Source organism: Maniola hyperantus, chromosome 18 (genome assembly GCF_902806685.2).
Source record: "Maniola hyperantus chromosome 18, iAphHyp1.2, whole genome shotgun sequence".
NCBI classification, from domain to species: domain Eukaryota; kingdom Metazoa; phylum Arthropoda; class Insecta; order Lepidoptera; family Nymphalidae; genus Maniola; species Maniola hyperantus.
Genome location: NC_048553.1, coordinates 7,195,337 through 7,216,436, shown reverse-complemented (window position 1 = coordinate 7,216,436; position 21,100 = coordinate 7,195,337). Strand labels below are relative to the sequence as shown.

At 36.6% G+C, this 21,100-nt stretch overlaps 3 protein-coding genes across 3 annotated transcripts in view; 2 read left to right on the top strand and 1 right to left on the bottom strand.

The window, feature by feature from the left end:
• The first annotated feature begins 1,756 nt into the window (after nucleotides 1-1,756).
• ZnT86D (zinc transporter 86D) lies at nucleotides 1,757-7,206 on the top strand. The gene is made up of 3 exons (XM_034977921.2): nucleotides 1,757-2,252; nucleotides 2,822-3,039; nucleotides 5,348-7,206. The coding sequence occupies exons 1-3, from the start codon at nucleotides 2,063-2,065 to the stop codon at nucleotides 5,981-5,983; spliced, it is 1,044 nt and encodes a 347-aa protein (XP_034833812.1). The 5' UTR covers nucleotides 1,757-2,062; the 3' UTR covers nucleotides 5,984-7,206.
• A 1,577-nt stretch (nucleotides 7,207-8,783) lies between these two features.
• Nucleotides 8,784-15,444, bottom strand: bai (Transmembrane emp24 domain-containing protein bai). Its single transcript, XM_034977931.2, has 5 exons — nucleotides 15,115-15,444; nucleotides 14,393-14,513; nucleotides 14,054-14,124; nucleotides 12,579-12,705; nucleotides 8,784-11,905 (listed from the first exon to the last, which is right to left on the bottom strand). The coding sequence occupies exons 1-5, from the start codon at nucleotides 15,289-15,291 to the stop codon at nucleotides 11,784-11,786; spliced, it is 618 nt and encodes a 205-aa protein (XP_034833822.1). The 5' UTR covers nucleotides 15,292-15,444; the 3' UTR covers nucleotides 8,784-11,783.
• A 397-nt stretch (nucleotides 15,445-15,841) lies between these two features.
• The window catches only part of ERR (estrogen-related receptor), a 36,533-nt gene continuing 31,274 nt past the window's right edge, over nucleotides 15,842-21,100 (top strand). Inside the window, exons 1-2 of the mRNA XM_034977916.2 lie at nucleotides 15,842-16,167; nucleotides 17,024-17,139. The gene's annotated coding sequence lies outside the window, so the exon portion shown is untranslated. The remainder of the gene's footprint in view (nucleotides 16,168-17,023; nucleotides 17,140-21,100) is intronic.

Genomic DNA, 21,100 nt, shown 5'->3' with positions numbered 1-21,100 from the left:
TGCCCATGTTCTAATGCTATTTCGTCAATGACGTATCGGATCTTGGTTGGTTTGTTTTCTTTTAAAAGACGTACTAATTCCGCTTTTAACATATTCATGTTTGCATCTACGCCATTTTTACGAAGCCATGCGACGATATCAGCTTTCTTTTGGGATTGGGCAGGTGGCTTGTCAATTTGCATCGAGTGGTATGGGGCGTTGTCCATAATTATAATAGATGGTTCAGGGAGGCTACACAACATTGAGGTAAACCATTCAGTAAACTTTTCTCCATTCATGTCTTCATGATAGTCTCCAGTGGTTTTTGACGCAAAAGCCATGAGAGAACCTTCGACAAACCCGTTGATGGTTCCGGCGTGACAAATTATAAGTCGCGATCCTTTTCCTACAGGAACTTTGGAAGTAGATGCTGCTGTGTCATCGTTCCAAGAACGGCCTACAGTATGGTTAGCATTAAGCCATGTTTCATCCAAGAACACAACATTTTGCCAATTTTTGATTTCTTTCACTTGCCGTAAAAAAGTATACCTTGCCATCGCTATATCAAATCTTTCCATCAATATTTTGCGTTTGTTACATTTTTTGTATCGAAATCCAATGGTCTTCAAATCTTCGTTAAAGAACTTTCCCCACCGAAGAATAATCCAGCTTCCTTCAGTGAATGCACCAACTTTTTTCTTGTTGGATACTCCTTCTGTAAATAGTAGCCGTAAACATGTCTTCGGATAGCATCGGCATCAAAGCTATCGATGCCTACGACTGGTTTTGCTCGTTTTCTCTTTTTTGGTGTGTGAAGTTTATTTTCTTCTGTGCCAGTCTCGCCATATTTTTTTTTAGTTATCCGTCTAACAGTTCGTTGTCCAATATTAAGCGCATCAGCTACGCGTTCAACCACTGACGTTATAGGTAAAATTGGCCCTCCATTTTGAGCTTCACGATCGAAATAGTTACGAAGGCGTATTAGGAACTCACGTGTCTGACTATTTAGAACAGTTCTCTGCGTACGTTCGGTCATATCGACGAAATCCACAACAAAGGGCTTGAACAGAGTCCAAATTAACGAGCAAGGGTCAACAGTAATGCAGTATCAATATTTGAAATCCAAAGCCAGGTCAAAACTATATCACAATCGCATTGCACTGACAGTTTATACTTTTCGAAGCAACGTCAATTCGAAACTGCTTTGTTTTGCATTGAGCATTGACGCGAGTTTGCCGGAGGTAGTAGTTGTGCTAGCCAGCGATCCTATGTGACGATCGTATTAGATTCCATTTTTAAAAATTTATTGATATTTTTTTGCGATTTCAGAGGTTTGTCCACATAGTGAAAATTGTTCATATTCACAAGTACATTCACCCCTTAAATGGTGCAAACTGATTTTTCTACACTTGTATACATTTAAGAAATCAATTTAATAAATAAATTTTGAGTCCTAAACCTAAAACTACATTCGATAAAATTTATGAATCTCTGCACATCACTATCGTCAATAAAGTAATACAATTATTTCCTTCAAAGTCGTTATCAATTAATACGGAACTTCATGAGCGGACAAACGTCAAACCGGCCATCATAGCGTGCCGCTAGTATAGTTTACAATCCTTTCAAGCCATAGTGATTGGGAGGAGATTGGGTGGGCCTTCGTCAGAAGCAGATTCGTTTTCTTTATCTGTATTTGACATAAACAGTGTTTCTGGTCGGTGCAGTGGACAATATGTTATGGTCTGTGGTGGACATTGATAGATTGACGAATGACGAGTTTGACAATTGACAACATTGTTGACGAAGGCAAATGATAGGATTGGGTTGTGCTAGTAGTCTAAAATTTTTTAATATTTATCACTGAAAGATGCTTGTGTTTTATAAATAATGCATTTAACTGTAAAAATCCTATGTCGTATTTGATATCTTTCCAATAATTTCTTGAAACATAATTATTTAAGGTTATAAACCGCAAGTGCAGTATTTACACGTATGCAGTGGTGCTGGTGCAAAATTGTGTTTTCTGTGATATCAAGCCTGAAATGACGTGAAAGAAGCATATAATTTAAATCTAGATACAATGCTGCCTCTTATACAAAAGGATACGAGAGTATCGCGGAGTCCGATTGGAGGCATTCGTGAAAAGTTTCAAAACTGGCTTAGATTGATATTTTCCGACAGAAATTCCAAGAATTTATTTCTTTTCCTAATTTTAAATTTGTCTTTTGCATTTGTTGAATTGTTTTATGGAGTATGGTCAAATAGTTTAGGTAAGTAAATTTATAAATTATTTTTTTAGGTCTAATGTTAGTGTCTTCAACCGAAGCTATTCCTCATTAGTCAATTACCTTAATAATAATTACACCTTAAACGCTATGAATTACAGTAGATTTTGTGTCAAACTTCCATGACAACATTTATAAACTATTCCAAAACACTACAAATTCTATTAAGTATCAACCCTGGGTGATTTGGATGCTTTATAAAATCAGAGGGAATTAACTTTTTCTACCTAGCTCACTGCTGAACAACATTTATAAACTATTCCAAAAAACTACAAATTCTATTAAGTATCAACCCTGGGTGATTTGGATGCTTTATAAAATCAGAGGGATTTAACTTTTTCTATCTAGCTCACTGCTTGTCTTGCAAGGATTGCCACAGATATGGATTCTTTTTCTCATGTTGCGATATAAATAAAATTGTTATACTTTAAGTTCTTTATAGATAAATGATTTTGTCTTATATTTTTAATTGATTATTTTACCTTGATACTACATCCTTGGACAAACTGTTCACAATTTTAATTTTAAAAATATTGAAATCTGTTTAATTTCAGGTCTAATATCTGATGCATTCCATATGTTCTTTGACTGCACGGGCCTGGTGGCAGGCCTTGCTGCATCTCTGGTGTCCAAGTGGCGGGCAAACGAACGTTTTTCATATGGCTATGCGAGAGCAGAGGTGCTGGCAGGCTTTGTAAATGGACTCTTCTTGCTTTTTATATCCTTCTTCATCATGAAAGAAGCTGTTGAACGGGCCATTGAACCTCCTGAGGTAAATAATGTGTACTCTTGAAATGCATAGTAAAATTACCCTATTCAAATGCTCACACCTCATGCTACCTTCGGTCACAAATGTGCATGTTACACAATATGTTATACTGCATCCTGTAGAATAGAAGGCTGGTGTGCTTTTTTTCAAAACAACTACTATTACTACTAAGCTTTATTTTTTAGCATATGGTTTTGATTGGTATATAAAAAGCATAACAGTTACTGAGAGATAGGTTGGTTACCTTATCTGTGTTCAAGCAACTTAGCTTCCACTCTACTAGTTTTCATTTTCACTTTAGTTCTTGGGCATAGTCTCTCCAAGCATATAATTTGCAGCTGATTATTTCAGCTCATTCATAGATGATTGGTTTAGAAATGTCACATACTTATTGTATTGTAATGAAGTGGTCAGATAAAGAATATGCATACAGTAGCTGATTGAGGTAAATTATTTGTCCTACAATTAAATTGCTTTTTCATTAAAAGTTGAAAACCACAAACATAGTAGGTATAACAAATGTTGTCCTAAAATTCTCATTATAATCATTAGCTTACTATCAAGTTTATTTGAACTTCAAAACAGAATAACTTAAAAAAACCTGCTACTACTTTAATGTATCATAAATCATAACAGCATTATTTAACATTTAATTGCTTTGGTTATTTGATAAGATCTTTTTTTAATAAATCACTAATTTTTAAAACAATGATAACATTGAGCAATGATAAGATAGTACAATGAAAATGGCAAAATACTATTGAAAAATTTTCTCTGAAGTCATTAATTGATTGAATTATAACTATAAGTTAATATACTAATATAACAATGCTATTAATAAAATCATAAAAAGCATATGAAAATATAAAAATAAACTATTTGTTTAAGAAACTACTTGGTAAATACTTTTTTCCAATAAGAATCATACTGGTACTGATTCTGAGCACAACCTGATTTTAGAGTATTCACATCCTCTTCTTACTAATGTAATATGAAAAGGACAGAAGCAGTTTGACAGTTTTAAATTTAATTTTTAGATGGTAAAACCCGTGATTTTAGCGCACAGTCGCGAGCCTACTGTTTAAATTTGTAGCGTGTACTAAAATTTAGAGGTTTTAAATGTAAAGTTCATGTTCTGTCCCTTTTTAGCATTGTTAAAAAGAAAAAGGATGCAGGTACTCTAAATTTAGTTTAGAGAAAGACAACGGTATCGGTGCCATGTAAGTTTTAAACAATAAGTAATCATAAAATACTTAAGTAATAAGTAAAAGTGAGGTGAAAACCAGTTTTCCAGAACTTATTGTATAAAACCAATTTTAACATTTTAAAATATTTTTTAATAGTCAAATATGTATCAGATTCAAAAACAATATTCAACAATAAATTAATTTATTAGGTTATTAAAAGTAAAACTGACTATTGTATTATATAAAAATAAAAACTAAACTTTTATACAAATGATTATTATCAAACATGTAAAAATCGAATCTCAACATAAAATATCTATATAACTTTCTATTCTTTAAATAATTTCGAAATCGTTCTCTCAATTTCTTTCGTAATTGTCGGCGAAGCACGTATTTTCTGATTGATGTATTGACTATTTGTACACAGTATCTTATTTAATCTTTCGTCATTGCTGTATTACAAGTCGTTTCATTCAGAGTTTAAAATGACTACCGATTTAGCAGTGGCTTTTTTATTTTAAAAGCTCGTAATTCTATAATTATTTAGTTGAGACTTGAGAGAAGTTTCAGTATTTTAGTGAATTGATCACGCTTCCTTCTTTTATCTTCAAGAACTCAGTAACTCTTCGGGAAATAGATTCGCTCATGTTTATTGCGGAAAAGCTACACGGCATGCAATACTTGCTGCTGTGATTCTCATTTTCAGTATCTATATTCATATTCAATGTAGCAATGCAATGTGTTAGGTGTATTGACTCTTATAATGTCATCATAACAATCGCATCGTTTATCAATCGTCAAAATTAATACATCATCAATTCATCATCATGATCAACCCATCTGGTTCACTACTGAGAACTGGTTTCCTCTCAGAACGAGCAGGGTTTGTCAATAGTCTACCAGTCTGGCCAAGTGCTGATTTGCATTTGAGAACATGATAGAGAACTCTCAGGCTTGCAGGTTTGCTCACGATGTTTACTTTCAACGTTAAAGCAAGTGATATTCAATTGCTCGAAAGACCGACGTCTTACTTAACCACTAGCTATCACCACAATTAATATTGAATCCATAACATAGCTAACTGTTGCTGTTGATTCATTCAATCAAAGTTTAATTATTTCCAGGTAAAACATGAACGCCTCCTAGTCGTATCAATACTCGGTTTCCTAGTGAACCTAATAGGAATATACGCATTCCACCACGGGCACGGTCACGGGCACGGCGGCCACGGGCACTCACACGGCGGCCACGGCCACTCACACAACCACAACTCGCACGGACACTCGCATGACGACATGGAAGCTCCCACCGGCGCCGGCTCCGCTATCATGCGAGGAGTGTTCCTCCACGTACTCGCAGACACCCTCGGCTCCGTCGGTGTGATCATATCCGCCATATTGATGCAGATGTTCGGCTGGATGCGAGCGGATCCGATTTGCTCGATGGCTATAGCTCTCCTTATAGCGGGTAGTGTATTCCCGCTAGTGATGGATTCTGGTGGTGTTCTTATGCAACGGACTCCAGAGTCTCTAGAGCGCGCCCTACCTAATTTATACACCCGAGTGATGGGTTTAGCGGGTGTACATTCAGTCCAAGACCCACACTTTTGGACTCTTTGTAGTGACATTCATATAGGAGTTATCAAACTCGAGGTCGCCAGAGAGGTAGACCCGCGGTATATTACTGAACAAGCCGCGAGAATTTTCCGGGAGGTGGGTGTCAAACATCTGACGGTTCAACTAGATTATTCACCGCTTTGATTAGGAACACAATAATGTATCACAATTCACAAATGTACATAATACCAGAGTGGATATTTATTGTATATAAGGCAATATAATTTAATTTTGTGAGCGCAAACTCAATATCCACTGATTTGGGTTTTGTAAATGATTTTGCAATCAATTTTAGACATGTTTGAATGTGTTTGTTTAGTATTAATTCGTCTCTAAAATCAAAAATATTACTTATTTAAAAGATAAATGCATAATATGCATGGTGCTTAAATGCTGTTGATGACTGGTATCATACATAGCGTCGAACCAAAAACGCGCGAAGTCGCGGACAGAAGTTAGTAATAAATACACTCAATGATCATTGTTACAGCTGTAGATACTATTGTTCGTCTCGAGGTCCTTTTGTTCTTTGATGTTATAAATTGTTAAGCTGCGAACAAACTTTAGTGTTGTGGCATGTTGCGATATACCTACCTAACAGAAGGCAATTGGAGTCATAGGTACATAGTGACGCTCGCGCGTCCGACTTACGCTCCGTTTGGTTGATCTCACGCCAGAGTTCGATGACGATGTATGTAACGCTGTAGTTTGTTTGCATCCTTATAAAGCTATATTTATGTCGTCTTATCGTATAATATTATGATGAATTATGCACCTATAGGCTGCCTTCAAAGTAAGGCGTGCTTTCACCCTGCCTATTTGTCAAATCCCTAACGCTCTTTAACTCGAAGGCAGCCTATTGTAATAATTACAATGATTTTATGTATATTGAAATTATTTACCAAGTTTTTATACATTTTATACTAAGTTTTATCTATTTCTGTGAATTCTATGATTTCATAATAATACTTATTTAATGAAAAAACATTCCTCTTTTAACACAGTATTGGTTGGTAATATAATAAACTTTCTACTTGGAATTGATGCCTTTATTAATATATAGCTGTTTGTGCTGATTCACTGATTGACTGACTGACTCACTCATTGATCACCTCTCCTGAACATTTTTGTATGATTTTTTTTTATCACTGATGGTTTCGTATAGAAGACAAAAATTCATTCTGAGGAAAAATACGGAGAGAACTGATGATTGAGGGTTTCGGAGACGGGTGAAGAGCACGCTTAAGGTATTGAAGATAGGTGGGGGGTGCTCGAGCAAATGTCACTCAAAACGTCATCCAATTGCCAAGGAGCTGAAAAAAAATTCAAAATGGCGAAAAAAGATGGCCGCCATACAAACTTCGTCGGTGTCTATCTCGGAGAGTATAAAAGATGGAAGAGTAGTTTCTTCGCAAAAGATGATCAGGATCCGAAGGTATACTCGATGCCTGAAAAACCATGCATTCACTAAAGTAAAGCTCGCCATTATTCGTTAACCGCACTGACGCAGAAGACAACAACGCTTGATGAGCGAGCGAGCGACGCGTCGGTGGTGGCAGCACGATGGACTCCACATTGAACATTTACCTACAAGTTCTTTGCAAATTTCTAGTGGTTGCCGCGCCGTAGTCCTGTCGTGGTGCTGCTATATCAGTATCGTGACGCATCTTTGCCGTCACGCTGGCCGCTTGTTATCAGAAAATGTCTGCCAGAAAACTTACGAAAAGAATGATTGAGCAAAGCAGAGTGCCTTCCGGCGTAGGTACCTACGTCCAGCGGGAATAACTCAGTGCATAACATAAAATGATAGCCACCGAGCTCATTTGACAGTTGTTGGTTCTACATTGGTGCGGAGTAATCCTTATTAAAAATCGATATAAATGACAAGATATGCCCAAGCGAACAAAATTTTTCACGGTTTTGGAACCAAATAAATCAGCGCCACCTCTTAGATACTAATGAACGACCCGTTTGAAATCCAGACGTCAGTGAGGTTGCATTGGTGCTCAATAAACATTTTAGGACCAATGAGTCGGTGCCATTTTGCTTGTTCAATGGCCCTGTCCTTACGAAGTAATATATAAGTCAATGTTATTAAAATAATTTTTCGTAGAAACCCTCAATGGATTCAATTAAAAATAAATGCCAAAATGAGCTCGGTGTTGTTTGGTGTCATTCAGTCAAAGTAAGCGGACAAAAGGCCCTCGCAGGTCCCTGACAATAGCGATTATCTAGAAATTGAAATCAATAGTTAGTAAGTAGGTACCTACCTAATAAAATACAGTATTACGTGAGTGTATTTTTCAATGGAAATTAAGCAGGCATTTATTTAATTCGAGATTTACCCCCGTTCCCACTTGTCGTTTATCGGGCCCGGATTTAAATCGGATGTTCCAGTGGCAGAATTAATAAATGAAGCTATTCCCATTTGTCGGAAACCGATTGTGTCAAAAATGTACTGCTACTGCATCAAGTGACAAAGTTTTGGAGTTTGGTGTCGTGCACAATTATAGAGCTGATCCAATGACCATACTGTAGTGTACCATAAAACTGCATAGCTCGCTGTGCGACACGTGCACAGTCACAGAATACATGCACAGTGCACACGCGGACTAATGTGATTTGTATAGTCCACGACAGGTTGAAACGGCGCACCCAGTTAGCGCAGGTGCTGTGTGGGTGTGCCGGGCGTTCCCTCCCCTATTGCTATCTCGACCTGTCGCGTATTTGTAACATCGAAATGATAAAAAAAAACCGGAATTTGACCAAATCCCGGCAAATATTAAAATAACTTAATTTGATCAAATCCCGGTTTTTATTATTTCCCTGCGACATATTCAATCTACTCTGTGTGTGCATAGGACCTACAGATAATTTTATTCGGTACTAGGTACTATAATTGGTCTTTTGTATTTTTGATAACTGAAAAAAAAAGAATGATGAGTAAGAAATGAAACGACTTTTTTAATAAATCATTTCTTTACATCCTTAGCGACAAGAAATCGATCATATTATACAATACAACAAAAATAATTAAATAATAAATCTGTTAAGTAAATGAAATTTGTTTTATTTAATACAATACAACGTGACATTTGCCACGAGATCTAAGAACAATGATATAATCACACTAGGGTTAGTTGTGATGTAAACTTCTTGATAACTGGATTAACAAAATTCGTACTTACATAAAGAAATTATAATTTGAGTGAAACAAATAAGTAGCTATGTAAATTAAGGTCATCTGTATTTCTTAAGCTGCACACATATTGCTGTGTTGTAGTTTTCTTCTTATATAAAGACTCGATTTAATCCGAGCATCGGAATTTCTTAAAATCTTTTTAAGTGTTTTTCAGCACATTGGATCTTGACACACAGATGCAATTAAAAAATAACTGCACACCTTCAGTATGCAGTGTTGAGAATAATGCACTTATTGTATTTTTTTTTTGAACTTTTTGGTTCTTTATCTTAATAAAGAAATTAATCATTAATATTATGATATAGATAATTAAGCTTACATGCAAAATCTCAAATTTCTATATCCAGCGGCTTAAGCTGAACATTGGAGATGTCACTCAGTTCTCACTTGTCTGTCAAGCTCTGGTCAGTGGATGCAGGTCAAGCCAGATTGTGTTACAACACAGGAACGTGGCTGCTGTTATGTGCGATCAGAATTACTCTATTAGACCAGGGCAGTTACCGTTTTAAATACCGTAACTAACGGACATAAATTCTTAACTGTATACGAATGGTCGAAAATTGTAGTAACAGTACGCTGCATAAAGTAATGTACATGGACCTTTAGAACGAGTTAGCAGATTTGTAGCGCACTGTCTCTGTCGTTTAGACCGACAAAACGTCATATAGGTATGAGTTTGATGAAGGAGGCGAGAATGGGCATGTATAGGCTGATTAGCCAAGGAAAGGTGAATTGGCTATCTAAAACACTGAGGGACTTGCAGAACTCAGTACTCGAGATTCCAGTTTTGGGAATGCCGTCAGACACGATGATCCCAAAATACAACTTCCAGAGATCCTTTTCTGTGGAAATCCCAGATAGGGAGGATTGGACAAACAACAAAATCACATGGCCATCGGGCTGTTTAAAATGGTTCACCGATGGCTCAAAGTCAGGCAAAGACGTAGGATGTGGAATCTATGGAGAGAAACCCAGGATCAAACTGTACCGTAACCTGGGGGCCTATACATCTATTTTCCAGGCGGAGGTATACGCCATAATAATATGTGTGGAAACCATCCTGCAACACAACCACGTCAATAAAACGATTTACATTCATTCGGATAGCCAAGCAGCTCTTTGAGCTCTGTCTTCAGAGGTTGTTAACTCGAGACTGGTTGAAAACTGCAGAGTAAACTTAAACACCCTGGCCCAACACAACAGGGTGGTTCTAAGATGGGTGCCAGGGCACGCCGGAATAGTAGGCAACGAAAATGCGGACATTCTGGCGAAATCAGGCGCAAAGGCACGTCAGATAGGCCCAGAGCCTGTCTGCGGTATACCTAAAAGCCTGGTTCAACTCACCCTCCTAACCTATTGCTACTATGACACACTCAACCGCTGGAGAAACTTGCCAGGGTTAAACCACTCGAAAGCGCTGGTTAAATCCTTCAGCAAGAAGGTAGCATCTGAGGTGCTGTCGCTTAACAGAAGTAACATGTGCATCCTGGTGCGAGCTTTAACGGGTCACTGTGGCCTGAAAAGGCACATGTATAACCTTAAGCTCCAGGGCTCGGACATCTGCAGGCTGTGCCACGAGTCTCCCGAGACTCCGATGCACATTATCTGCTTCTGCCCTGCTCTGATGCACAAACGTAGCGTCCACCTAGGGAGACACATCATTTATCCGGAGGATGTTACTTCAATTCCAGTCAAGAAGGTGCTGCTGTATCTGGCGGCCACTGGATTTGACAAGGAAATGTGAAGTGGAGGCAAACACAATAGATCGGAGACGGTCGCAGTGATTCAGGGATAGTAAGGACCTGTATAGCCCCAAAGAAGAAAGAAGAAGAAGAATAGGTATGAGTGACAGAGAACTATTTTGTTGTTTTTAAAATTTTTGGTCGCGCCACAGATATTTCCAGATTTGCAACTAGCGTGGCCCCTTCAGTCCCTCTCGCTCAAGCAGAGGTACTTTATTACTTGTGAAATGTTATTCTGTCTATTTTACGTTCGCTTCGGCTACTGTAGCCTAGTATACTGCAACCCACCATTGCACAATAACTTCAAAACAACAAAACAAATCAACTCACTTCACATTGTTTGCCAAATACGTACAAATACATTTTGGCAAACACAAAAAAGTGGCCACGGTGATAAGGACAAAACATAATCATTTTGTCACGTTCTAATACGTGCTTAAATGCATTTAGCTATCTCGCTCTAACAGTAAGTGTCACAATAGGGCTACTTCTAATAGTCCATGTTCTGAGGGTCGCGCTATACACTGACGAAACAGGCTCATGTTGCCGAAAGGCTGCTTATTTGCAGTAAATACTATCACCACTATAATATTATCCTCTTACAAATCCAACAACCGACCATCAAAAAGTGTAATTTATTACTTATTTTGAATAAACTATTTGACTTTGACTATCGTCTTTAGGAGCCTCTGGTGGTTCAGGACAATCTTCAATTAGAAAACTACATTTTCCGACCATATGTTGACAATTTTTTGCCTTAAAAATTATCCACCCTGGTCTGTATGGGCGATAAAGACGATTTCATGAAATGACAATATTAATTTATTATGCGATACAAATAGTTTTGTTATTGATACATTCAGAATTGTACGATTATTTACAATATTGTGCTCAGTAGAAAGTTGCTATATTACCATTCATTTTATAACTAACAGAATAATAGTTCATTGAAAAATAATCTCTAGCCCAGTGTGACTATATCGAAAGTAAAAAAAATATGTTATTCAATAAGTTTTTTGGCTTTGAAGTATCTGCGCAGGTATAACACTTGCCACGTGGCCAACCCTAGCAGGCAGATCATGGAGAACACGCTGAAGAATAACACCCTGTTGTTTGTTGACTCTGCAAGAATAAAACATTTTCAAAAGGGAAAATCGAAGTTGCGCAAAAAACCTGCGACAAGATGATTGCAAAACTACACTGTCAAACACTTTTTTATTTTTAATTGTACCAAAATAATAACCAGTTTTGTACCAAAAAAAAAAGTTAATAATAACCTATTATAAGTGTATCTCTCTGAGCTAGCTTTTCACTGCCTACCAATAGGTGAAATTAAACTGATTTTGAAGAAAGGTACATAGATAGCCTGCCTCCTGGAGTGCTACTTGGAGTGGAGATAGGCTACTTTTTGTCCTGGAAAATCAGTTTCCACAAGATTGTTAAATTATGTCTATTATGGGCAGATGAAGTTGCGGGTATCATCTACTTGGTAGAGATTGCTTGCATCCCGAAGACTTGTATAGGCTATTCTTAATCCTGGAAAATCAAGTTTTTTTTAGTTGTGAAAGACTAGCTCAGCTCGCGACTTCATCTGTGGGGACTTCAGAAATCTTTAATCCCTGTTTTGCCTCCTTAGGGGTAGAATTTTCAAAAATCCTTTCTTAACGGATGTCTATGTTATAATAGCTATCTAAGCTAGCATGATAAACTTCAGCCTGATCCATCCAGTAGTTTGAGCTGTGCGTTGATAGATCAGTCAGTCAGCTTTTCCTTTTATACATATATGTAGATTTACCATTAGTGTCTCTCATCTCTTCTTCCCTCTTCCTCATGGAAGTGAAGTCCTGCACGATAGCCTCTGATAAATCTTCCAATCTCTTAAGCTCCATTTCCATGGGCTTTAATTTGGCAGCTTCAGCAATCTATGTTACAAATTTAAGATTATAAGATTAGCTGTTAGCTAAGTGACAAGTTTGATTTTAATTTGTAACAAAGGGGCTGGCATATATGTCACCTGTAAAAGCCCCTTAAAACATAATATATCACATTTAAAAAACCTTTAAGATGCATATAAGTCAACTATCTATTACAATTCTATAGTAGAAATGAATATTAATGATAATAATATTCATAAGTTTTTAATGATTTAAATATTATATCACACATGTTTCGAATGTTATGGAATAAAATCATAGTTAGAGACAAATTTAATGGAACTTTTTAATGGAAAATGGAAAAAAAAATCGGTACCCATATAATGCGAAAGTGTGTTTGTTTGTTTGCTGGTTTATTGGTTTGTCCTTCAATCATGTCGCATCAGAGCAACCGATTGACGTGACTTGCATGGGTAAAGACCTGGAGAGTGACATAGGCTACTTTTTATCCTGGAAAATCAAAGTTTTCCCACAGGATTTTTAGAAACCTAAATTCACGCGGATGAAGTCGCGAGCATCAGCAAGTATATTATAACAATAATAAAAAAAATGTTTTGTCTGCTCTCTCTTTCTTATTCATAAATCATAACTATATTTTTTACTGTATCATGCAAAATCATATTTCGTTATTAATACAATCAAGAATGATAAAATAATCAAGTGTGTTAATCATTAAAAATACAGTTAATGTAAAGCACTTTCCAAGAGTTATATTACTTTTAGTAAGGTTGGGGAAAACCATTAAAGTCCACACAAATTACCCATTTCTAGAAGATGCAGATTTTCATAGAAGATTGACCGATAAAAAATAAATAGTATATTTGAATAAAAAATTCCTTTAAAAAAAGTAAGCATATAAGCGTCAGCCCCCACTGTGAAATTACACCATACGATTTTTCTCGCTGAATTCAGTAACAATGCAAATGGTATGAAATCCTTTGAACGTAATTTTTTCCTTGAATGCGTGCGGCTTTATACAATTTCTATGCCAGAATTCTGTGGGCAAAATCGTGCGGTGCAATTTCGCTGTGTGGACTTACCTCAACAGTTTTTAAGCCCTAGACTTGGAACATACAAATAACATGCCACAAAGTCCTGACAACACATTTAACATAATATTGTATAAGTTCAAAATTATACTTTGTGTAAAAGGACTGTGTTCAAAATTTTGTGTGTTCTGGACTGGTACACTATAAGTATGTTTCTAGTCGTATCAACTAGGTGAAAAGACATATTTTGAGACTTTTATCTTTGTATGTATGTATAAAATAGATATAATATAGAGCTACTAAGTTATTAATAAAAATGTATTTTAAGTAGGAAAGAATATACTTACTCCCTCATAATTTTTTGCTTCAATGCCTACTTTGATGTCCAAAGTTACATCTTGTGCTACTCCTCTATGTTCTGAAATATAGGTTTATTATTATTATAGTGGTAGCCTAGTTTAGATATCTGCCTCCTAGTTGGGGGATCCAGGGTTTGTACTGGGCTCATACCTCGTAACTTTTCAGAGTTTTGTGCTTTTTAAATAATTAAATTACTTGCTATAACCATGAGGAAACCTGCTTGCCTGAGAGTTCTCCATAGTGTTCTCAAAGGTGTGTGAAGACAGCCAATCTTTATTTGTATCATAGAGAAGTTTGCTATAGTTATTCATACTTTTTTGTCTCACCTGGAGGTACTTTTGATATGAAGCAAACTTCAAATGTGTCATATGTCTCAGTGACAAATGTGAACTTCCCTTTTGTGACATGATCTTTTGTGGCCAGGATGTGACCCTTTGAATCACGTACCTGTAACAAATTTTACTGAATAATAACATGAAGCACATTATACACATATCCTCACTCCAGGAAACCCTCCGCAACCTTGGTGGTCGACTCAAGATTTTGGAGCAAGCCTGGGTGGCTAGAGTGAAGACTCAGGTGGGGAGGGGCAATGCATGCACAACAGATGGTAATATTCAAGCGTGCAAACCTGCCCAGAGAGAAGAAAAAAGGATGTGAGAAGAGTATACTTGGGTTGCCCAATAAGTAAACATCCTAGGTGTCAAACCCTACACTAATGTTAACTAGAGATCCACCCCGGCTTCGAACGGAAAATAAAACTTTTTTGAAAATAAAATATAGCCTATGTTACTCAGGAATAATGTGGCTTTCTACTGGTGAAAGAATTTCAAAATACCCCAAACTCAAATGCTTTTAACAATTGGGAAGTAACAATGTTTACACAGGTACATCGTGCATACAGTATAGGTATATGCTGGGATTTAACCAAGTACATACCTAGTACCTAGATAGGTAGGTAGTGTTCCCGCCTTCAGCTATTTCCATTGAATTGGAAACGTATAAAAGGGTCGATGTACATAATGTTTATACACAAAAGAAAACTTACAATATAGTCGATTCTTTGCCCTCCTACTTCCGTTACTGCATATTCACCCGCGACGAGCACATTGGCGTGCAATTCCTCTTTCAAACACTTCTGTGTATTCGGTGCGAGGCTCCACGTTAAAGCGTCGCATCCATACCATAAAATACTCAAAAATAATACGAGATAGTGCACCTCCATTTCGAAAATGTTATTGTCTAATATTCCTCAATAAATAATTCTCAATTCATAACTTTCTCAATGAGAAAACAAACATATTTGCTTGATAATTCTGTGTCAAAAAGACCGATGAGTTGGCCCGAAAATAGAAAAACGTCGTCGTCAGTCACAGACCAATGTGACCAATGGCGTCGTAGGCCCAGTGTTGCCAGATGATAGTGGTCATGTCACTCATAGAGTAGAATATAGGTGATATTTGCAACAAGAACAAAGGGGACATTGACGGCAACATTAGTTCCGATTTTCGCCACGCGCCAAGATAGCCTTGTCACACTGTATGGTCGTCGCATTCAGAGGAAGATGAGGACGTGGGAAAAACGAAAAAATATATACGCTATTTAATAAGTAGAACTAAAAATTGGATCATGATTGGATCTCTTGCTCTAAGCTCTTGTAAATGTCGCACAATGTCAGTCAAGTCACAGAGTACTTTATAATGTCAAGTTAAATGATATTTTACCTTCATTTTACTAGCCTTGCTCTGTGTTTATTTTGAAAAACAAGTTTCAAAAGAAATTATTACAAAATATTTCTTGATGTTATTCTTATTTCTCTGTTTGTATACATTCGTGATACGTAATTTGTACGTATTTATTGTTAATATTAAAAATTAACAAAATTTTATTACAAAATAAATAGCAAGTTCTCGAATCATTTTAGTGAATTTGACAGATAATAAAATTAATTTTCGTAATAGTTGAACAATTGGAAATATTTGTGTTATTATCAATTTTATGGATATAAAACTAACAAGAACCTAGCAGTAATTTAATTTTTATAAATGGTATATTGAAATAATTGTGTTTACATAATAAGTTGATAACCCTGAGGGACAAGGTAAGTTTTCACTGAGAATGAGCCAGATTTAAATTGCTTAGAATCGTGTTCATTTCGCTTACAATATCACCTGACTAAATGTGATAATATCCACAATTATATATAAATACCATTTCAATTTGCATACCAGATTTCAGCCCATCTGTCCAGTAGTTTGATTGAGCTGTGCGTTGATAGATCAGTTAGCCAGATTTGACAAAAATCATTCTTTATTTAAATATCTTTAGTTGCTATCCAAATAATACTATTACATAGTATGCTAGATAAGGTGTGCCATAACAATCACAGTGTTGCTGATTTGAAGTACCCCAGAGAGTACTAGAAATTAACATTTGTTTCAAATCATCATGTTGACAGATGTTTCATTACCAACATTTAGTTCTACCTGTTGATTCCGAAAAACCTGCATCAATCATTGTTACAATTGCAATTGTTCTGATTGGCTGAATTTGCATTATTGTTGCAACAATGCATTTTAGGCTACAATTTGTAGCTAATAGTGAGTGAGTGTCAACCATCAGAGGTGATTGCGATTGTGACATTGTAGCTGTTCTACCACAATCGAGCAGAAGAATGTGCCCACATGAGTCGCACTGCTACTATTAGCACCAAAATGGTGATAATAAAGTTGCTTCAAATACAAACCGTTAATAGCATATCAAATTGTACTATGTAACAGTACTAGCTGATTCCCGCGACTTTGTTAGTGTGGATTTAGGTTTTTAAAAATCCTGTGGGAACTCTTTGATTTTCTGACGTTTGATAAAAAGTTACTGATTTGACTAGTTGTCAAATACCGTATTACGAATTAGCTTATTTTTAACAATTTTATTTTGATTATTTGTTTATATTTCAGGTGCATTGTGAGTGTGTGCAGTCCCATTATGCTAACTATGAATATTTTGAAGGAAGACAAGGACAAAATCGTTTGTGCATCAATTCCTACTGAAAAATTATTAACATTAGGATAAGGTGAGTAAGGACAATAACTATATTTTTTTTGAGCACAGTTGCACAAATACAGCTAAAACAGCTAAAATTATTTATCAAAATATACATCTGTATTCTCTACTAATATGTTTGTATGTATGTATGATTTGTTGTACTAATATATCTGTGAAAGAGGAAAGATTTGTGTATTTGTAATCAATAAACTCTAAAACTACTGAACTGATTTTAAATTCTCTTTCACCATTAGAGAGCTACTTCATCCAGGAATAACATAGACTATAAATTAATGACTAATAATAAAAGCTAGTAGCCTTATATAATTACTAGCCTGCGACTTTGTTCGCGTGGATGTAGGTTTTAAAAAATCCCGTGGGAACTCTTTGATTTTCCGGGATAAAAAGTAGCCTGTCTTTCCCCGGGATGCAAGCTATTTGTGTACTAAATTTCGTCAAAATCGTGGTGCGTGGGGAACAACGGTGTTCGCTGCGGCGGATTTCGCACTCAACCACTTTTTGCAGTCTTTTTCGCAAATCTCACAACGCCGACGTGGTTTTGCTAATAGAATTCGATTTCTTTTATTACAACCATCAACAGAATTATATACAAAACATATTACTAGCAGTTAGTTAAAAAGGTTCCAGCCTGTGAAACTATGGACACGCGCGTAACCTGCGGGAGACGCAAGTAGCTGCGGCACATCTAGCGGTGGCCGTCGTGTGCTCTGCCGCGAGTATCGCTAGATAATATCAAACAAAACGCATGTAAATACGTTTCTACACGAACTCCCTCGTGTACATATTAGCATACGTTTGATTTGACTACGCAACGCGACGCAAGACGTCCTGCGTAACGCCTCACGGCCCTCAAAATCTAATCATTATTAAATCAAAGTCGCAAAGCGCGTTTGTATATGTACGGTTATAACTTCCAAACGCAATTTTATGTAGCTTTAATTTTCATTCAGAATATTTCAGGAAGGTTTATGTGTAACACGTTTGCATTTAGACTCCAGCTTCGCACTGAAGTGAACTTTTGCGAGTTTCAACAAAAATAAGTGTTGATAAAGAGCAAAAAGTTACTGACCCACTTTTGGCCAATAAAACTACGGTACGGTAGGTAATATGTTATACCTAAGTAAGGAAAAGTTTAACAACCGTAACATCGTAAAGTGGCGTCCTATGGATATAACGGGACTTAAAATAAGTAATTATTTCCCTCACGCGACTGTACTTTAATTTGGCGTACCTATTTAGAAGAACACCAAACATTAGGTAAATAAATACCTCAATAAAATTAAAATAAAATAAAAATAAAATCTAATAAATAATATTAGGTACTTACCAATAAAATGTTACCTATTCCTATTTGTGTTAGCTTAATTATCAAACAAAATTATTACTGTTTTACTTTTATACGAGTGTGAATTAAAAAGTTCTTATAATCAGTTTAGGTTCTTATAAATAGTTTTCAAAGTAGGTAATGGTCTTACAGTCGCTAATCGTTACTTAAGATTGAGTTAAAACGAGACAGATATATGTGAGATATATAGCTCTGTCTCGTTTTAACTAAACTTAAGTAACGATTAAGCGACTCTGAGTACGGCTGTTTGTGTTCTAGGATAGTGAAGGAATGCTTTTTAGGGTTCCGTACCTCAAACGGAAAAACGGAACCCGTTTTATTGATTACCTACATTGATTATTGGTGATTATTTTGTGCAGATTTAATCCCAAAAGTGCGTAAAGAAAAACGTCGTGGAAAACTGTTAGGTGTTTTGTTTCTTCTCGATAACGCTCTTGCCCATCGCTCCCACCTGGGCCGCAGGCTTATTCCCAAAATTAAAGATGATCACGACATAAGGCCTGAGCCCCTAGTGATTTTCACTTATTTCCAAAACTAAAGACGATGACGACATAAGGCCAGGGTTAAAAAACAAAAAAAATATATTTCAAACAATGTCAACAAACGGCTGACGGACGTAGATGAGTTTGATTTTTTTTTTTGGTGAAGTAATAGAAAATTAGAAAAATTATATTCTAAATCTATCGAATGAGAAGGAGACTGGAGATTATGTTGAAAAGTTAAGTAAGTATATTTTTGTTTAAATTCCCCCTAAATTTCATAGTGATTCCAAGAACTTTTTGATTCATCCTCGTACTATCACTAATTTACGTAAAGTAGAGATTTACACTACCTTTAAATGTTCGCGTTTACGTTTTAACACAATTACATTCAAGAAGCCGTGAAAAATCCATTAAAAATGCAATAGTTTATTGCAGCGATAAAAAATCAGTAATTGTACCGTACAGTACTAAAATGCACTAAGTATTCGATAACGCGATCACGAAGCAGCGCTTCTACGCTGTAGAAGAACTCCGCGTCGTAAAATATGTACAGTACGCAGCAGAAAATCTAATTATAGACCTTTAGAATGCGATTTCGGTTTTGTAGAGCGTTGTCTCTGTCACTCACACCTATGTGACGTTTTGTCGGTCTCAACGTCAGAGACAATGCTCTACAAAAACCGCTATCTCTTTCTAGGTCGATGTACATAGACTGCGATTTCGGTTTTGTCGAGCGTTGTCTCTGTCACTCACACCTATGTGACGTTTTGTCGGTCTCACCGTCAGAGACAATGCTCTACAAAACCGCCATCTCTTTCTAAAGGTATATATAACGATGTACATTTCGCGGCAGAAAATAATGTAAAAACATCGGCCTTTAGAATGATATTGCGGCTTTGTAGAGCGTTGTCTCTGTCACTCATACCTATAATGATGTTTTGTCGGTCTCAACGGCAGAGACAATGCTCTACAAATCCGCTATCTCCTTCAAATGTCGATGTAAATTACTTTCTGCCGCGTACTGTACATTATTTTCTGCCGCGTATTGTACCTACGCTCATGCGCTCGAGGTCGTTGTTGTTGGAAGTGTGGATGAATCCATATCAATAATTATTCTAATATTATTCAATGCTAGCTGACGTGCCCCGAATTTGACGTGGTTTTATACCCATGCTATAGAATAAAAAGCAATACTGATTGCCTGACTGCCAACACACAGCTTAAAGCGGTGGGTCTAGACAGACTCTAGCTAGAAGCATGAATTTCGCACAGGTGATCCTTATTCGTCGGTAAGCGTTCTTGGAAATTCATTCCCTAAAAGGTTTAAATAGGGCTTCACCAAGTTTAGGATCCATGAAAATGTGCCATTGAAGTTTTTACCGCAAACTGTTACTTATCAAACTGAAAAGACTCGCACGAATCTGTTGAAGTAAGGTTTGGGGAGTATGGAGTATGAGAAAGAATCTCCAGCTTCAACTCTTGCATTTTTTGCCAACTTCTCTTGTGCAGCATGTGGTCGGGCGTTGTGATTGGCGAAGAGCAGTTCACTAGTCTTTGTTGCTTGACTGCGAGTCTCTTCATGATTATTTTGTAATTCTTGACAGTAACGGTCAGCAGTTACTGCGGTACCAGATGCTAAGAAAAGAAGCAGTAGTAGATAACACCAGTAGGTAGGTACTAGAACACCAAACTGTCGCCAAAGCTTTTTCTGGCTAATCCTTTGATTTGGGCGCTGTTTGGCTCCAGTTGGCAGTGCCAACTGGAGTCTGGATCTAACCAGTGTGATGAACGTATGACGATTGTAAAATGATTATTATCATTTATACTGAGGATTCACTTCTTATCGCTGGTAACAATCCGGTTCAAAATCCCCTTGTTTCTTTGTCTAGATTAGATTTCTAACATCAATGAGGACTTACTGAATTGTTGTATAAATCGCAGTGAATTTTCAAATTGGGCATTGCCCTGATGATTGTAATAAAATATTATGGTTATCTATACCTACCTATACCTACTAATATTACAATGAAAAAGTTTTGTCATGAGTTTGAGTATGTGGAGGGTAATCGCCGGAACCATTGCACCTATTTGAAAAATTCTTTCTTCATTTGAAAGGTAAGGCACATTATTCCAGATGGATA

Excerpts from the sequence above, each read along its gene's own strand:
- bai (XM_034977931.2), bottom strand. The coding sequence starts at position 15,291 with ATGGAGGTGCACTATCTCGTATTATTTTTGAGTATTTTATGGTATGGA. Across the intron at positions 14,125-14,392 it reads CATATCAAAAGTACCTCCAG|AACATAGAGGAGTAGCACAA; the intron begins GTGAGACAAAAA and ends CCTATATTTCAG. Across the intron at positions 12,706-14,053 it reads AAGCAAAAAATTATGAGGGA|ATTGCTGAAGCTGCCAAATT; the intron begins GTAAGTATATTC and ends TTTGTAACATAG.
- ZnT86D (XM_034977921.2), top strand. The coding sequence starts at position 2,063 with ATGCTGCCTCTTATACAAAAGGATACGAGAGTATCGCGGAGTCCGATT. Across the intron at positions 2,253-2,821 it reads AGTATGGTCAAATAGTTTAG|GTCTAATATCTGATGCATTC; the intron begins GTAAGTAAATTT and ends GTTTAATTTCAG. Across the intron at positions 3,040-5,347 it reads GGGCCATTGAACCTCCTGAG|GTAAAACATGAACGCCTCCT; the intron begins GTAAATAATGTG and ends AATTATTTCCAG.